Source organism: Elephantulus edwardii, unplaced genomic scaffold, assembly GCF_000299155.1.
Source record: "Elephantulus edwardii isolate Elephantulus edwardi_28Jun2011 unplaced genomic scaffold, EleEdw1.0 scaffold00218, whole genome shotgun sequence".
NCBI classification, from domain to species: Eukaryota; Metazoa; Chordata; class Mammalia; order Macroscelidea; family Macroscelididae; genus Elephantulus; species Elephantulus edwardii.
In genome coordinates, this window is record NW_006399968.1 from 1693827 (window position 1) to 1712241 (window position 18415).

An 18415-nucleotide genomic window follows, 5' to 3' on the forward strand; every position below is an offset into this window, starting at 1 on the left:
GATAGATAGATAGATAGATAGATAGATAGATAGATAGATGATAGATAGATAGATAAAAAATTAATTTACAGCCTTAGAAACCTGTGAGGCAATCCTACCTACCTTCTGTCTCAACTGTGTGAGAAACAAACAGTTTATTGCTCTCTTGTCACACACAATTTTTGTTTTGTTCTGTTTTGGGGTTTTGTTGTAATTCTTCAATACTAGCATATAAGAGGGACATCTGGTGACCTACTCAGTCCATGAGTGCACTGCTAACCCAAACACTATGTCTCTGGTGATTCAAATCCTCCATTGGCTCTGAGGGAGAAAGGTGGGCAGTCTCCTTCTGTGTGACTTTCAGCCTCAGAAACCCAGAGAAGGCTCAGCTGTGAGTTGTTTCTGACTTGAAGGCAGAGAGATAAAAAGTATGAAAGAGAAGTCCTTGGGCTGTTCAATTGATTAATGTGCTTGACTCCAAAGTACGTTGGAAAAAATGTTAAACAACAGTCTACTTTTTAAAAACCAGCCACTGGAATTTGACACGTATGAGGTTCTTACATGATTCAATCAACACAACGACCAGTGGTTAGCAGGGAAGACTGTATGGTGTAGAGAACAGGATTGAGGGCTTGGATTTCAATATTGACTCCACTGCTGCCTAGCTTCATGCTTCTGGGTAGTTTTGTGTACCTCAGGATAAAACAGTCCCTACCTCATTTTTGTTGTGATGTTGTGAATGTGGATTCAAAGCACAAGCTTTAAAGATTGTAGCTCAGCTTCTTATCACTAGGCCACCCGAGTTGATTAAGTTAAATAAAGCACTTAGTCTTCGTCACATGTGCTCAGTATGTCTCAACAATGATTTAAATGTATAACCCCCGAGTGACAGAATATATTTGTATTATGGGTAAATGATTGTTTCCATGGAAACTTAACCTTCATATTTCTGGGATCTTATCTCAATCTTCTTTAAAAATAAACAAATTTTGTAGGCTACATTCTTCATTCTTAGCTTGGAATTAACATAAGTTTTCCATTTATTGCCATGAGTCCGTAACTTTTTTAAAAATGTTTTGTAGATCTGATGTTTTTCACTGAGGCCATATTATATGTGAGAGGGGCTCTCCTCTGAATTCTGACACTATTACTAAAGGGCAGCTATTTCCCTTTGCAGGGAGGAAAAGTGGGGTGGCTGTGAAAGAGCTAAGATGTGAAAATGTATTGCAAAGCTGAATTATGAAAAATATCATTCGATCATTGAGGGGGGAAAATCTCTCTTTCTTACTGAAACATCTTCTTGGATAAGGTGCTTACAAGGCAGAAACTTATATACAAATGGCAACTATTTATATGTTAAAGCTTTCAGTAGTTACATGAATATTGGGAACCTTCAATTATCTAGATTAGCACTATCCAACAGAAATATATTGCAAACCAGTGCTGATGAAGAATACTGAGTATCCCGTGGACTGTCAAAAGAACAAACAAGTCTGTCTGGAAGGAAGTGCGGTCATGATGCTCCTTAGGATGGTGGAAACTTGGTCTCACAGACCATGGCATGATGTCAGGAGGGGCTAGTCTTCGGGAAAAGACATTACAGTGGGAAAGGTTGAGGGTCAATAAAAGAGGAAGACCCTGGTTAACATGGTGGATATAACAAGAGGCAGATCGGGAGAATCATGCAGGACAGGGCGAAGTTCAGATCTGCTCATGGAGTGCCTCAAACACACCAACAAGTAGCCACAATAAAAGAAATAACAGCGAGCTCTGGTGGCCTAGTAGCAAGAAGCTGCACTGGAATCCCAGAGGTGAGAGTGGTTCAAATCCACCAGATGCTTTGCTGGAGAAGGAGGGACAATCTCCTCCTGTACCAGTCAGATCTGATTTGATGGTACACACACACACACAATAATAAAAGTAAAGGCTTTTTTTTAAAAAAAGAAAGAACAAGAAACATATGAAATTATTGTTCTTGTTCATTCCCCCCAATATTTTTATTTAAGTGAAAGTTTACAAATCATATTGCTTTTCATTAAATCATTACATACATTTTGCTTTGTAATATTAATTACAATTGATTAATGAAACTAATTACATCTCCTCACACCCTGATGTATATTGCCTTTATTTCTCCCAACTTAATAGATTTATTAATTTATTAATTTTTACTCCCCTCTCCCTTCCTTCTCATCCCTGTGAACCTCCACCAAGGTTGATTCTATGTGTAAACTTATACTTGGTTTTTATATTACTGTTCTTATACCATAATTGTCTTTTGTCACTCAGCATAAACAGACCTAGTATCATCCATGTTGTGCAGCATTTTACCATGTCATCTCAGCAAAAATACAATGTTTAATAAAACATCAAACAACAAAGGCTGTCAAAGTTGTAGAGATTGGAATGTTCATACACTACAGATGGGAATGTAGAATGGTACAACTACTGTGTAGTCTGGCACTTCCTTAGAAAATTGAGAATAGAATTTGTTTCAGCAATAGAATACTATTAAATCCAGCAATCCCACTGCTATTTATTTATGTCCCAAAGACTTAAGAGCTGCAAATCAAACTGATGCAGTTATACTCTCATATACTTAAGCATTATTTATGATAGTTAAGGGCTAAAAACAACCCAGGTGTCCCTCAGCACATTACTGGCCAAAGAAACTGTAGTCCATTCACACATGGAGTACATTCACACATCGCTAAAAAAAACATCAAAAAGTTGCAAAAACAATTTTCATAATCTAGTGTATCTGACCCAATATATTTGAAATTCCTACATGTAGCCAATATAAAAACTATTCCAATATTTACATTATTCTTCTGTACTATGTTATTGACACCCAACATATATTTCATATTTAGGATGCATGTGGATTCAAACCCTGTACCTTTTAAGAGCTCAGATTTGAATGATGACTGTCTTCCATACTGGATGAAGCAGCTGTAGTTTACCTCTTCCCTTTAATCTAGCCAAGAATTAGGAGCTTTGCTAAGGGATTGAATTTGAGGTTACCACAATACCAGCAGAGAGCACTGGGGTCTTAGTATTACGAGTTGGACTGCCAACCCAAATGTAGCCTGATCAAATCTGCTCCACAGGAGAAAGATGGAGAATCTACTTCCACGCAATTTACTGCCTCTTAAAACCCACTGGAGTGTCTGTTATGAGTTAGTATCAACTCGATAGTATGTAACAATAACAACAACAAATAACTCATAGTGTATCCTGAGGAGGGAAGCTTTCCGCATTATCACTCCATAGGCTGTTTGACATAGAACATATATTGCCATATTATTACAAGTCTTCAAGAAATGAAGCGGCCCAGATCTTCATTTGGCAAAAGGCACACTTTCTAGGGCATTCAATGAAATGCGTTGAGGACTTTTCCTGCCAAAGAAAAGTTAAGCTGACTGTTCTTGGTATCAGGGGAATGGTTGACAGCTTAACACTTGAACAGCCTTTCTTTCATGTGCCCCAGTAAGTGCTGATTGTGGAATTTACATGTGTAGTCTTTTGAGGAACCTAAATCAGATGCTAAAGATGAAGTCTTCTGTTGCTTCTTCATGCTCCATGCACCAGAGCCACAGGCTCCTCACAAAGGCCCTCGACGGGGAAGGTTTCTCTTTCCATTCTTGTCACACTGTCCCAGACATTTTGTTTGCTGTTCTTTGAGGGTTCTTAATATACATTCTCCTACCTGATATCCAAGATAATTGATTTCAAGATCTCTGGTGCGCTAGTGGTAAGGAACTGATCATTCTGACAACCCAAAGACAGGTAGTTCAAATCCACAAGCTACTCCAGAGGAGAAAGATGGGTAATTTCCTCACAAGCAATTTATAGCCTCTGAAAACCCACAAGAGGGTCAGCTATGAGCCAGTTCCATCTCAACAATACATAACAAGGATAAAGTTCCTCAGCCAGGAGACCTTTAACTGTTATTCACCATCCAGAAGGCCAGAAACTTTTCTCTCCGGAACTTGACCTCAGTCCTTTAACCTATGAATACTTTGAATCACAAATCCTTCTTGTCCCATTGCCATTGTCCTGGCTTATACCTCCTATAACTGATCCAGTAAAACCCCTGAGTAGCACAAATGGTTTGCACTCAACCACTAAATGTAAAGATGAGTGGTTCAAACATATCCAGCAGTGCCATGGAGGAAAAGCCTGGCACTCTTTTTCAACCAAGATCCCAGCCAAAAAAATCTTATGGAGTAGTTCTTGTCTATAACATATGGCTTCACCACCGGCCGAGTCCAAGCTGAACTGAAGGAATGGGCAAAATAAAGGCCCCAGGAATCAATGTGATACCAACTGACATATTTTAGCAAACAGATGCAACTATGAACACGCTCACTAGTCTGGTCTGCCAATAAACACAGAACAAGCTACCTGGTAACTGACTGAAGAGGTCCATATTTGCTCCCATTTCCCAAGAAAGAGACCAAACAGATGTGGAAATTATCAAACAGTTGTCAGTAATATCACATGCAAAAAAAAATTTTGCTAAAGATTATACACAAGTGATTAAAACAATACATAGGGAATTATCAGAAATTTAATCTGGATTCAGAAGAGTCCCTGGCACAAAGGATGTCACTGATGTCAGGTGGATCTTAACAAAAAGCAGAGAATACCAAGAGATATTTACTTGTGTTTTATTGACTATGCAAAGGCATTTGACTATGTGGATCATAACAAGTTATGACTAACATTGAGAAAAATGAGAATCCCAGAACACTTAATAATGTTCATGTGCAACCTATACCTACACCAATAAACTGTTGTTCAAACAGAATAAAGGAACACTACATTATTTAAAAATCAGAAAAACAGTGTGTCAGGGCTATACCCTTTCTCCACATCTATTCTATCTGAATGCTAAGCAAATAATTTGAGAAGCTGGATTTTGTGAAGAAAAGTGTGACATCAGGATAGAAGAAGACTCATCAAAACACTCTGATACAATATACAGATGACAACAAAGTACAGATGACCTAACCTTGCTTTCAGACGTGAAGAAGACTTGCACTTACTGCAGAAATCAAAGACTACAGTCTTCAATATGGGTTGCATCTCAACATCAAGTGACATAGCACTCTCTGACATCAAAACCTACTACACAGCAGTAGTAACCAAAACAGCATGGTATTAGTGTGATGACAGACACATAGACCAATGGAGCAGAATTGAGAACCCAAAAATAGACCCAGTTATCTATGGTCAACTGATATTCAACAAAGAAATCAAAGCTATCAAATGGGGAAATGATAACCTCTTCCACAAATGGTGCTGGCCAAACTAGACTTCCACCTGCAGAAAGATGAAACAAGATCCACATCTCACACCAAACACAACAATCAACTGAAGGTACATCAGAGATCTAGAGGTAAAGCCCAAAACCATAACGTTCATAAGAGACAAACTGGGATAAAGCTTAGAAGCGCTAGTCCAAGGTATAAAGACACTGCCAAATACAACCAGAAATGTACACTCTAAAGAGGATAAAATTGATGCATGGGACCTTCTAAAGATTAAATCCCTGTGCACATCAAAAAATTTTCCAACAGGGTGAAAAGAAAATCTACAGACTGGGAACACACATTTGGTAATTGCATCTCAGACAAGGGTCTTATAACAAAACTGTACAGAATACTCCTGGGTCTTCATGAGAAAAAGACTGATGATCCAATTACAAAATGGCCAAAAGACATGGAAAGAATTTTCACAGAGGAATGTATTCAAATGGCAAACAGACAAGGACAGTCCCATTCTACAACAGTGGCATCATGTAATATTTGTCCTTTTGTGACTGGGATATTTCACTCAGCATAATGTTCTCCAGAGTCAACCATTTTGAATAATATTGCATGAGTTCCTTACTTTTTAATGCAGCATAGTATTCCATTGTGCGAATATACCACAGCTTCTCTAGCCATTCGTTTGTTGATGGGCACTTAGGTTGTTTCCAACTCCTTGCTATTGTGAACAAAGCTGCAATAAACATGGGTGTGCTTGGATGTCAGCTATGGTCTCTTCAGGGTATATTCCCAGTAGTGGAATTGCTGGGTCAAATGGTATCTCTATTTGCAACTTTTTGAGAAAGCGCCATACTGCTTTCCACAGGGGTTGCACCATTTTACACTCCCACCAACAGTGAATCAGGGTTCCAGTTTCTCCACAACCTCGCCAGCATTTGTTGCTTGATGTTCTGTTAAATTTTGCTATTTTGACTGGGGTGAGATGATATCTCATAGTTGTTTTAACTTGCATCTCTCTTAGGGCTAGGGATTTTGAGCATTTCTTCATGTGCTTGTTAGCCATCTGAATGTCGTCTTCGGTGAAGTGCCTGTTCATATCCTGTGCCCATTTTTCTATTGGATTATTTACCTTTATCTTGTTGTGGTGCTCAAGTATTTCATAAATTCTGGATATAAGTCCCTTATCCGATATGTTATTACCGAATACTTTTTCCCAGTCGTGGCTTCCCTTTTTACCCTACTGGAGAAGTTTTTGGATGTGCATAGGGATTTGAGTCTTAGAAGATCCCATTCATCTATGTTATCTTCTCCTGGTTGTAGGTTTTCCAGGATACTTGGAAGACTGTTTATGTTGTGGATTAGGACTTCTAGTGTTGTTCCTAGCTTTTCTGTAATGAAGTTTATAGTCCTTGGTTTTAGTCCTAGGTCCATGATCCACCTTGAGTTGGTTTTTGTGTATGGAGTGAGGTGTGGGTCTTGCTTGAGTCTTTTGCAGATATTTTTCCAATTTTGCCAACACCATTTGTTAAAAAGTCTGTCGTATCTCCAGGAACACTCTCTCACTCTCTGGTTTATGTTCCACAGACTATAAACTATAGACTATAAAAATAGACTATAGTTTTTAAAAAGTTAAATATGCAAATTCATCTCTTCCATTGTACTGTGACAAAACAAATTACTGGCTCCAAATAAAACAAACAGAATTAGTGCATTTAAAAATGTTTATCAAATATAAAATAAATTTAGGAAAACAAACAACACTTACCATCCTATTTGAGTCAAAGAATTTTATTGACTTTCCACTAATATCTACACCATAGATTTCAACTCATTTTTATAAGTAGAAGAGCCCTGGATTTTTTTTAGTGAAGTGTTACAAGGAGTCACAATAGAGAAAACAGCTTAGTTGAAGCAGCTTTAGGTATAGTAAGGACAGAAGCCTTAGTCCCCAAACCCACTCACTCTCTGCTCCAAGGTTGTTGTATTGTTGTTGTTATCACTGAGTCTCCAGCAGGTTTTCAGAGGCAGTCAATTAGAGGGAGGAGATTGCCCATCTTTCTTCTTCAGAGCAGCTGGTGGATTTGAACCACATGCCTTTGGGTTGGCAACTCCTTACCACTAGGCCACCAGAGTTCCTTAGCGAGCATCTTGTTGAGCTTGTGATTGTTGTTGTTGTGTGCTGTCAAGTCAGAACTGACTTATAGGTGAGATATATATACAGATGATAGTGGGTTTTCAGAGGCAGTAAATTGCATAGGAGGCGATTGCCCATCTTTCTCTTGAAGAGCAGCTGGTGGATTTGAACCATGCATTTTTAGGATTGCTGCAGTTTCTTACCACTAACACTCTGGAGTTCTGAACACAGTTGGAGCTCTCTAGGGTTAAACACACATTTAACGAAGCTTGCAATCCAGGTTCAGGTCACATTTCTGCTCTTAGCACCTGCCACTCCTCTGCACACACTCCCCATCCATGCATGTCCTTGTCACATAGATCACATTGACCTCCAATGTGCTGGACTTTTTTCTAGTTGTTGTTCAAAGACTAACCTCAGTGACATCCTGTTGAAATCCTTTCAGAGAGACTCAACCCCTCCCTCCTCTAGGCAACCTGGCAAAGCTACTGTTAATATTTTTACCATCTCTCACACTGTGTTTACCTGGGTCTATTGTACCTTAGAAATATGGTGGGAAACGATCTGTCATGTATGATCCTGGCACTCTTTCCAGGAGTATAAGTGTTGGTAAAGACTATGTCCCTGACACCACTATCACTAGAACGGACTAAGATGGGCTTCTTTCACAGTGAATTCTTGGAACCTTTCAAGACAGCACCAAGCCAGAGACCCCTGGACTAGGAAGTTCAGAATCCATTTCATTTTTGGCTCTGCCCTAAGTGGAGTCTTCAGACTCAGCTCTCTACAGTGTTAGTACTCTTGGATTCCAGTGCTTAATATTTATAGGACAACTACCTTGCCAGCCACTGCGCTGAGGAGTTTTCATTAATTCCTTTTCCCTTGATGCCATAAAAGCTGAACTATCAATTAGATGAAATCCTTTTCTATCATTACATTTAGGCTGGCAGAGATTTTACAGCTCACCTCCTGTAACACTGCCATTTCACAGATGAGGAAACTGAGACTCAGAAGTGAAAGGACTGCTAGGCACAGCTTGTGGCAGAGTTGGCTGGTGGGCAGGCCTCCAAACTCTCAAGCAGCCTTATCTCACACAACACTATTCCTCAGTGACAGAAAGTGGCCTGGTTACTTGTCAGAGTCACACTTGTCTGAGCAAAATGTTTTACAAAGCTTTGACAGACAGATCAGAGACAAGGGCATCAGCACAGCCTGGCTGACACTTGATGGAACCAGGAGGATTACACTGTGAGGTTTGCAAAGCTGCAAATCTTTAGGAAGCATCCAGCCACATCTTTCCCAAAGAGTGGCTGGTAAATTGAAGCTGCTCACCTTTTGATTAGCAATCAGTCTCCTTAATCCCTGTCACCAGGGTTCCTTAGTTCAAGTCTAAATCATTCCTAACAGAAAAGTTAAACGATTACTCTTCAAATCTAGTCTAATTTCTAAAAAAATTTTTTTTATATTGGTTTGCATACAAAATTTACATATATTATTTCACACTATCCTCCATTCACATTGTCTTTCATACAATCATTCCCATTCATTGTTTCATATAATTACCATTGAACTATGTCCAACAATTACTCTATCTCTTCAGACCCCCACTGTATACTTCCCATTCCCTTTACCCTGTCCCTTTATCCACCAAATTGTGCAACCTCATGATTTTCCCCTTGCCCATCTTCACCCTTATACTCCCAACCCTTTCCCCTTGAGCACCATACACATTTTACTAATTATCCTTCTAGTTTTACAATAATGATCTTATTCAGTATTTGCCCTTACAAGACTGAGTTAGTTCACTCACCATAATAATGCTCCCCAGTCTTTTGCAAGTTATGTAGTTATTTTCAAAATTGTTTCTCCTGAGTGTTCCATAGTATTCTGTGTGGATGCACCACAATTTCTCAATCCATTTGGTTGAGGTTGGACAATCAGGCTGTTTCACTATTCTTGTGTGAATAATGCTGCTATGAACATTGGTATATAAATCTCCATTTGTGTCTCAATTTTAATTTCCTTGGGGTGTATTCCCAGGAGTGGAATAGCTGGATCATATAGCATTTCTATGTTCAGCTTTCTGAGGAAACTCCAAACCGCCTTCCAGAGTGGTTGTACCATTTTACAATTGCACCAACAGTGTATAAGATTGTCCTCACATGGTTTCTACATTCTATCCTTGGCGATGGTGTTATGTCAAATTGGAACCAACCTTTAACTGACCCTACAGCAGGTTTCCAGAGGCAGTAAATTGCTCAGGAGACCACCCATCCTTCTCCCTCTGAGCAGTTGCTAGATTCGAACCACATGCCTTTGGTTCGGCAATGCAGCTCCTTACCAGACCACCAGAGTTCCCTTTTCTATCATTATGTACCTGCATTTTAGGGAACACAATCCATGGCATCCACTGTTAAAGCTGAATTTGCTCTTTTTAAAAATCTGGGTTTTGTACAATCATTCATATACATTTTTATAGAATTAATTGCTCCTGATCAGTGATGGCACAGGATAGGGCAGGGTTCAGAGCTGTTTGTTCCTAGGGTTGCTGTGAGAGATGGTCAACTGATAGCACCTAACCACAACAACAAGTGTATTCCAGCCAGGCCAGGTGTAGCATGTCTTTCCTGGTGATGTTGGACCTTGGTTTATTAGTTTCTTAAATACATGTTTCAATTCAGAATGTATTTCACAAGAGGCAGCATGATATGACAGATAAAGCACTGAATTTGGAGTAAAAACTCCCACCATTTATTGAGTGATGTTGCTGTCTGTTTGCCGGCAATGAACAGCGACACCCTGATGGGGGTAAGCCTGATGGAGACACACCACTGTGGGAGCTGTTCAGAGTTGATCCAGCTCAATTTTATTGGGGGCTGCAGTGCACTTATATACGAGCAAGTAAACAGGAAGACAGGATATGGTGGGCTTACAGATGTGGGACATGTGGATTGGATAGGAAAACCTCAGTCTTGTGTAGACTACTCCCAGCTCAACAGATGGGGCAGCCATCTTCCCAGGTGGTGAGCTTTCTCAAGCCAGTATGGCCAAACACAGGAGAGCTTTCTCTACCCTGTATTAAAGGCCTTTGGGAGGCTTGCACTTATCCAGAGCTGGGCGATCTCTCCTGGCCAGAGGCCCTCCCTTCCTCCACAACATTGCACAACAGAGTGATGTTTGGGGGAAGTAATTTATAATGGCTGTGTCTCTGATTTGTTTTAAGGAATTGCATCAATTCCACTTGCCCTGTCTAGCTGGGGTTGCTTTGTTTTGTGCTGTAAGTTGGAACTGCCCCCTAGCTGGCTCTCCAGTGGTTCTTCAGGAAGTAAATTGTACAGGAAGAGAAAGCTCAGGTTTTTTCCTGCAGAGCAGCTGGTAGATTCAAATTATGTGCCTTTTGAGATTGCAGCACCATTTCCTACCACTAAGGGTTAATATTAGCAAAGGAGGGTGAGGTAAACAAGTACTCATTTCCCCCCTGTGACGTTGTTGTGTACCATAGAGTTGGAACAGACCCATAGCTGACCCTCTATCAGGTTTTCAGAGTCAGTAAATTGTATAGGAGGAGACTGCCTATTTTTCTTCTGCAAAGCAGCAGGTGGATTCGAATTGCATGCCTTTGGGTTCACAGTGAAACTCCTTACCACTAAAGCACCAGAGCAGAATATTTAGGGAACAGCTTCCAGAAAAGTTTCCTCACTGCATCCTGGGAAAGAAAGTAGCTTAGCCAGAATCAATCTAAGTGCAGTGATGATAAGATTCACTCAGCCCTTAAGCTCTGCCATTTACTCAAACTGTTCTAGCATTACATTCCTTCTTCTTAACTAGTAATCCTTTTGTCAATCAATATGTTAATTCAAGTTGTGAAACCTCTAACTAAAACCTAGCAGTATATTAAAATCATAGTTACAGAATGGGTGCCAATTGCACCATTCCTAATTCCATCTGACCCTCAAAATAGACCAGCAGAGCTGGGATTCTCATCACCTACCTCATCTCATCTGCTGAGAATTTGAGAGTCAAGAAGGTTGTAAAAAGAGTTGCAAGTCTCATGGAGGCAGGGTCTCACCTCCACTGACTTCTCAGTGGTTAGGAATCCCCATTCTAGCACAAGACTGGGTCTAGTGAGGTCAGTCAGACATGACCCCCACCCTCCACATGGTCTTCTAACAACCCTAACACTAATTATGCTCACTACTTCCCTACTAAGCTCCATAATTCATTATCAAGACCACCCGGAACTCACAGACAATACTCACAAATATGCAGTTCATTAGGGAAGTAACAGGTTACAAATCAGTCATGGGAACACTCAGGACACAAAGATTCCATTGTCAGCCTCTTCTCAGGAGTGCTTGAAGGCTGAAGGCCGACCTCTCCCTGACCCTCATTGGTCTTAGGCCTCGGCCTCTGTCCTACTCTGTAGGTGTTACCTAACTTTCTTAGATCTGTCAATCATGTGCCTGTCTGAATCAACTCACAACTAACCCTCCAGTAGGTTTGCAGAGGTAGTAGATCACAAAGAAGGAGGAGAATGCCCATCTATCACTTCCAGAGCTGCTAGTGGATTCAAACCCTGTGTCTTCAAGTTGGCAGCACAGTTCCTTACCTACTAGGCCCTGAAGTACTCAGTTGTAGCTCCCTGGTATGTGTCAAGGGGCACCCACCCTCCCAGCATGCATTCTGTTGCCTCATCCCATAGGTGGGGAGCCCACAGCTCTGTGACATCAGTCTGATTTTCTACTATCACCACTGCCACCATTTCACCTCATGTCATGCTGCCTCACAGTTTTTCTGGCGTTTTGAGCTCTTCATCTCTGGTTCATGCAAGAATCAAAGGAGCAAAGGACACATTGCATTGTTTTTCCTTTTCCTGGTGGTTGTGAGATTTCTCCTTTCTTCCTTTGTGCCAGCTCAATTTAAGGCTGCCAGGGGAGCAAAACCAATTGCCCTGTACTGAACTTACAAACTATCCAGTTTCCTTGGTAGACAAAAACTCCCTCATGTTTGCATCATCATACCTGATATTATCAAGAAGACAAAAATCCTCCCCACTGGACTAATAGTGAACATCGTGACCGAGAGAGAAAAAAAGGAAATTGTCAAAAATTTCATCTCATTTGGATCTACAATCAACACCCTTGACAGGAGATCAATAGACATATAACTGTGGAAAAGTTTGCTGTCAGGGACCCATCCAAAGTCTTGAACAGCAAAAAAGTAACTTGAAGACTAAGGTGCACCTGATTCAACTCATGGTTTTTCCAATTATCTGCTATGCATCTGAGAGCTGGACAATTAATCAACTCAATGGCACCTGACAACAAGAAGCACCTAGCCAACTGGACCTCCAAAAGAACAAATCTGTCTTGGAGAAAGTGCAAACAAGGTGCTCCTTCGAGGCAAGAATGGTGAAACTTCATCTCACATATTTTAAGCACATTGTTAGGAAGGCCCATTCCTTGGAAAAGGCCATCAAATTTCGGTCAGCAAAAGAAAGGAAGACCCTCACAAGATGAGCTAACACAGTGACTCAAATATGTCACTGTGCTCAGTATCAATGGCTCAAATATGTCAGAGATGATGAGGACACAGGACAGTGCAAAGTTCAGATCTGTTGTGACAGCACCTAATAACATCTACCAGCCAAGAGATCAAAGACAGACAATTACTTACAAGAGTCCCAGCTACAACAAAACTGTCATTGTCGTCACCCCTGGTTTCCTACAGCTCTGCCAGCTACCTTGCCATACTGCCTCCTCGCTTGCCCCTGACCTTCCATTGTCCCCTCTGGGTGCTTGGTTCTAGCTAGGCCGAATGGGCAACGGGCGAGGGCGGGAAAGACAGGGTGGCGCCCTGCATTGTGAAGTGGCCTGAGCGTCATCACAGCGCTGGGCGGTCCCCACAGCGCCCCCTGGAGATCCCAGGCGCGTTGCGCAGGCGCTGGAGGCAGCATGTCGGCCCTTGGCCGCTGCGGCGCGGACCTCTGGGGGCCCGCAGATCCAGTGGGCCTGGAGCGCGCGTCCTCGACCCGGCTGGGCGGGCCCAGGCTGCGGCGAGAGCCGGTCCTGAGTGCGCGGGTTCGAGCGCCTACCGCGGAGAGTGAGGTTTATGCGCCCTGGCAGACGCTGCCGCCACGCTGTTCGCCCACTTCACTTGGGAGGCACCAGGACGCCAGCTCGCGGTGGGAAAGCCGCAGCCTGACCGACGTGGTGACCCAGAGAACCCGGGTTCGTGCGCAGAAGCAGCGACCCCTCAGCCTCCTGGAAAATGCCTGGGGCGAGGTAATGGCTGGGCCCCAGCACCTGGGAGATGGTGGTCATGGTCTCGTCTGGCAGCCTTTGCAGGGACACCAGCCTCTGCCCTGGAATGACTACCCTCCAGCCCATGGAGACTCGCCCGCATCGATCCCCCAGGGAACGTACAGTTTCCTGAGTGAAACGTTAGGAGCTGAAAAAGCACCAAATGTAAAACAATGGGCAGAACCCCTCTGTAGACGCCTCGGTGGTTCGTCGCTCTCATCCATTCCCACGGAGAAGTCCTCTGTGCTTTCCAAAGTGAGCACACAGTCGGCCACCGTGTACCCCCCGGGCAGTGGCAGGGCTGAGTTGATGGAGTCCCTGGCCAGCCAGTACTCCCAGCTGGACGGCAGTTCTGGGCCAGGCTCCAGCGAGGAGGTCCTAAGCCAGCACTCCCAGACCCTCAAGAACAAGCTGGCAGAGGCGGTTTTCTCCTCCAGGGACCAGAAGATAGTGGCCCTCGTGCTAGCCCGTCTCCAGAAGGCCCAGAAGATGCGGGACCTGCAGCGGCAGGCTGCAGTGGCCTGGGAGGAGCTGAAGCGCTCTGACCAGAAGGTCCAGATGACCCTGGAGAGAGAACGAAGGCTGCTGCTGCAGCGGAGTCAGGAGCAGTGGAGGCAGGAGAAGGAGCCGCCCACAGCGCACCTGTGCCTGGAACAGCATATCCGCAAGGAGAGACAGGCAAGGAGCCGGGGGACCATCGCCGGGAGGAACCAGCAAGAGGGCCTGGAGCATCAGCCTAGTGGGAAACCGGAAAGGGTCCTTGCGCATGCCCAGCAAGAGGAGCAATGCGGGGTGCAGCCACTGAAGGAGCAGCCGGGAGTGCAGGCGCGGAACTGCCGGCAGCTGCAGAGGAGGCTGGAGCAGGCTGGCCGCACGACGCACCTGAACGCCATGGAGGACCTGAAAAAGGCCCACGAGAGCAACCTGACCTCCATTGTCAACTACCAGGCTCGCAAGGTCCTCATGGACTGCCAGGCCAAGGCTGAAGAGCTCCTGCGTAGGCTGTCCCTGGAGCAGAGGCACCACCAGGCCCACCAGTGCCTGGTTAGGGAGCGTCACCAAGAGCTGAGGGAGAAGGACCAGGAGGCCAGGAAGCGGGTCAAACCTCAAGAGCAAAGGAAAATGTACAAGAGGATGCTGAAGGAGCTGGCCAGGACTAAGGCCCACAAGAACGTCAAAGATATGGTGGGACAAATTGAGGACTTAACGGACCTGCAGGAGAAGAATCACATCCTGAAGCTGAAGGCCGAGAAGGAGGACAAGTGCCACATCGAGGGCATCAAGGAGGCTATTAAGAAGCAACATCAGAGGATGGAACAGCTCTCCCGAGAGAAAGTGGCAGCCCTGGAAGGCTTCCAGAAGATCTCTAACACCTCTTTACAAGTGAGAGGCAAGGGGGGTGCCCAGCACAGCAGCTCCATAGAGCGGTTGCCATGGGAGCCTCAGCTGGGTGCAGGCCAGGGGAGAGGTAGCTACTGAGGGGCCAAGGACGCAGCTGACAGTCCGTGTGACCAGAAGAATGTGCAAACCGGACTCATAATCTGATTTTAATTGAGTATGGATTAAAAAACTATATAAAATCACTGCCATTTTCACTTATGAGCTAGTTTATTGATTCACTTTGGATAAGTTTAGGGGGTTGGAGATAGAACTAAGGGAAATTTTAAGACAATTCCTCATTATTGTGAGTTTTGTATTTGAATAGGAAATACTCATTTAGCTTTTAGATATTATAAGAATGTATCAGACATATCTTGGAAGACTCAGAAAAAAAATCTACAGTGGAGGAGGGCATAGTTTATTATATACACACACACACACACACACACACACATCAAGTCAGAAGCAAGTCATAGCTGACCCCCCTCCAACAGGTTTTCAGAGGTAGTGAATCTGCAACGCAGGAGATTGCTCTTCTTTCTCCTGTTGAACAGCTTTTGAATTTGAACCACTTGACTGGGTTGGGAGCAAATTTTCCTACTACTAAGCCACAAGAGCTCCTTATGGGATTGTGTAATGTTTCAATAACTCTTTTCTTGGTAGTTTTGAATAAGTACTAAGGAAAAAGGAATGGAAAGTTCCATGAACAAGTAGGGTTTCTTCTTAGGTCTTTTAAAATTGTGATTTTAATGAGTTTACAGAAAGGTAGGTTTTTCATTCATTCAGTGTTACACATTTTCCTCCCTCCTCCACCCTTTCCCCTCCCCAGTCCACTTTACGGTGCACCTCTTGTTCCCAGACTGTTGTCATATATATGACATATGACAACATGCGACATTGTCACACATAAAACTAATCATGCATTCCTTTCAAATAGTCCTTCCCCTCATCTCTCTTCCAATGCAGTTGAACAAGTAGTTTGGAGAATCTGGCATATACTACTTCCCCTCTCAGGATCCACATTAGCATATTAAAGGCTCTAAAAAAGCCCTGTAGTACAGAAAGTTATTGAGGTAACCTAGTGTTCTTCCCAAACTATAAATTGCAGACCCCGTTTTTGCTACCAAAGACCTTTACTTTTAAATTTTTTTTATAATTTTTTCTTAAAAACCTGTAACATCAATTACTTTTGATCAATGCCTTTTATCACAAAAATCCTCACTACGCCCCACCTATTCCTTCACCCCACCCATCTGTCCATGATCTCCGATGCCCTCCAGTTTCTTCCCTCTCCTTTGAACAGTTGTACATGTTCTGTTACAGGTTGCTCTGTTCCATACTTTCTTCCATTCTTTCTAGGTTGATCTTACTTTCTCCTAATTCTTTTTTTTTCCCTCCTAATTCTTTACAGTGTTCATTTTATATTCTATTCTGTTCTCTCTGTCCCCCCCCCACTTCCAACTCTCTTCCTATTTTATAATAGAGGTCTTATACAGTATTTGTCCTTTTGTGATTATTTGACCCAGCATAATGTCATTTAGACATACTCTTATTTTGTGATTATTTGACCCAGCATAATGTCATTTAGACATACTCTTATTGTGTAGTTGTGCTTTTTAAAATAAATTTTTATACTGGTTTGCTTACAAAGTTTATATACATTGTTTTTCAGACTGGATCGTTCACATTTCCTTTCTCCTCCCTCCGCCCCATCAAATTGTGCGACCCCACACCCTGCCCATCCTTCTCTCTCTGCTCCTATGCTCCCTCACCCTTGGATCCTCATACACGTTTTACTAGTTATCTTTCTATTTCTACACTAAGCATCTTATACAGTATTTGTCCTTATGAGACTGATTCATGAGTTCATAAGTGTTGTGGGTTTTTAATTTCCTCCCCTTAATTGCTTTTTAATGCTACATAGTATTCTGTTGTGTGAACGTACCACAGTTTCTCTATAGATTTTTTTTTGTTGATGGGCATTTAGGCTATTTCCATCTTCGTGTTATTATGAATAATGCTGCAATAAGCATAAGTGTACATTTTTTTAAAAAAAAACACCAAAAACCAAACAAAAAGATGGGTGTACATATCACGGCTCTGGTTTCCTTTGGGTAAATATTCCCAGTAGAGGAACAGTTGGATCATATAGGTAACATTATGATGAATGGAAAAAGCAATGAGAATGTCAATGCCTTCATCTTACTTGGATCCACAATCTTGGTAACTGTAATCAGGAGATCAGAAAGCGTCTTGCACTGGGAAAGTCTAATCAGGGATCTCTTCAAATTATTGAGGAGTAATAATGTCAGTTTGAGGACTGAGGTGTGCCTGATTCAGGCTATAGTCTTTTCATTCTCTTAACTGTGCATCTGAGAGCTGGACAATGAATAAGTATGGCAGAAGAAGAATTGAAGCCTTCTAACTGTGGTGTTAAGAAAAGTACTGAAAATCCCATGGACGGCAAAAAGAACAGACTGATATGTCTTGGAGAAGGGGCAAACAGAGTGCTCCTTAGAATAAGGATGATAAAACTTTGTCTCACATACTTTGAGTATGTTGGTAGAAGAGTTTATTTCTTGGAGAAGGACACCATGTTTAGGAAGGTGAAGGGGCAGCAAAAGAAAGGAAGGCCCTTGACCAAATGGATTGACTCTGACAATTGGATTGAGTATGTTAGACACTGTGAAGATTACATGGGACAGGACAGTGGTTAGATGAGTTTTTCATAGGGTTGCATTGAGTCATACTTAACAGCACCCAACAACAACAACAACATATTCACCTTTTAGAGGAAGCACCAAACTGCCTTCCACAGCGACTGTACCATTTACAATTCCATTTACAGTTCCACCTATGACAGCTGCAATCTCTTTTCATTCTCACCAATATTTATTGTCTGCTGGTTTGGGGTTTTTTTTAATTATTATTAAATTTTATTAGTTTTAATGAACATTTACAGAAATTTTGGGTTTTTCATTCATTCATTGTTGCACTGTTTTCTCTGCCCTCCTCCCCAGTTCATTCTTCCCCCCCACCTTGAATGTCTGTTTTAATTGTCTAATTGCCACAGTGCTTGTCAGAGCCAGTTCTGATTAATCTACTTTGTCAGTGTGTCCTTTGTCATTCCCTATCACTCCTCCCTGAGAGAGACTTCACCATGATTCTTAAGGAAAGGGGGACAGCATATTCTCTTAGATACTTCATGCTGAAAAGGGACGCTGTGGGTTTCAGGGTGAAGATCTTCCCTCACTACTCTAAAGGGCCCCTTTGGCAGTAGGAAACACATAGACTATTATGGAGATTGATTTTGGAATTTAGATGCACTGTTATTAATTGTGCTT

The 18415-nt window shown here is 42.5% G+C and overlaps 1 protein-coding gene and 1 pseudogene across 1 annotated transcript; one reads left to right on the top strand and one right to left on the bottom strand.

Moving 5' to 3' along the window:
• LOC102856129 overlaps positions 1-13345 on the bottom strand; it is a 24162-nt pseudogene extending 10817 nt beyond the window's left edge.
• Positions 13344-15170, top strand: LOC102856542 (chromosome unknown open reading frame, human C1orf65). The gene has a single exon (XM_006898057.1). The coding sequence runs from the start codon at positions 13344-13346 to the stop codon at positions 15168-15170; it is 1827 nt and encodes a 608-aa protein (XP_006898119.1).
• The last annotated feature ends 3245 nt before the right edge of the window (positions 15171-18415 follow it).

Excerpts from the sequence above, each read along its gene's own strand:
- LOC102856542 (XM_006898057.1), top strand. The coding sequence starts at position 13,344 with ATGTCGGCCCTTGGCCGCTGCGGCGCGGACCTCTGGGGGCCCGCAGAT.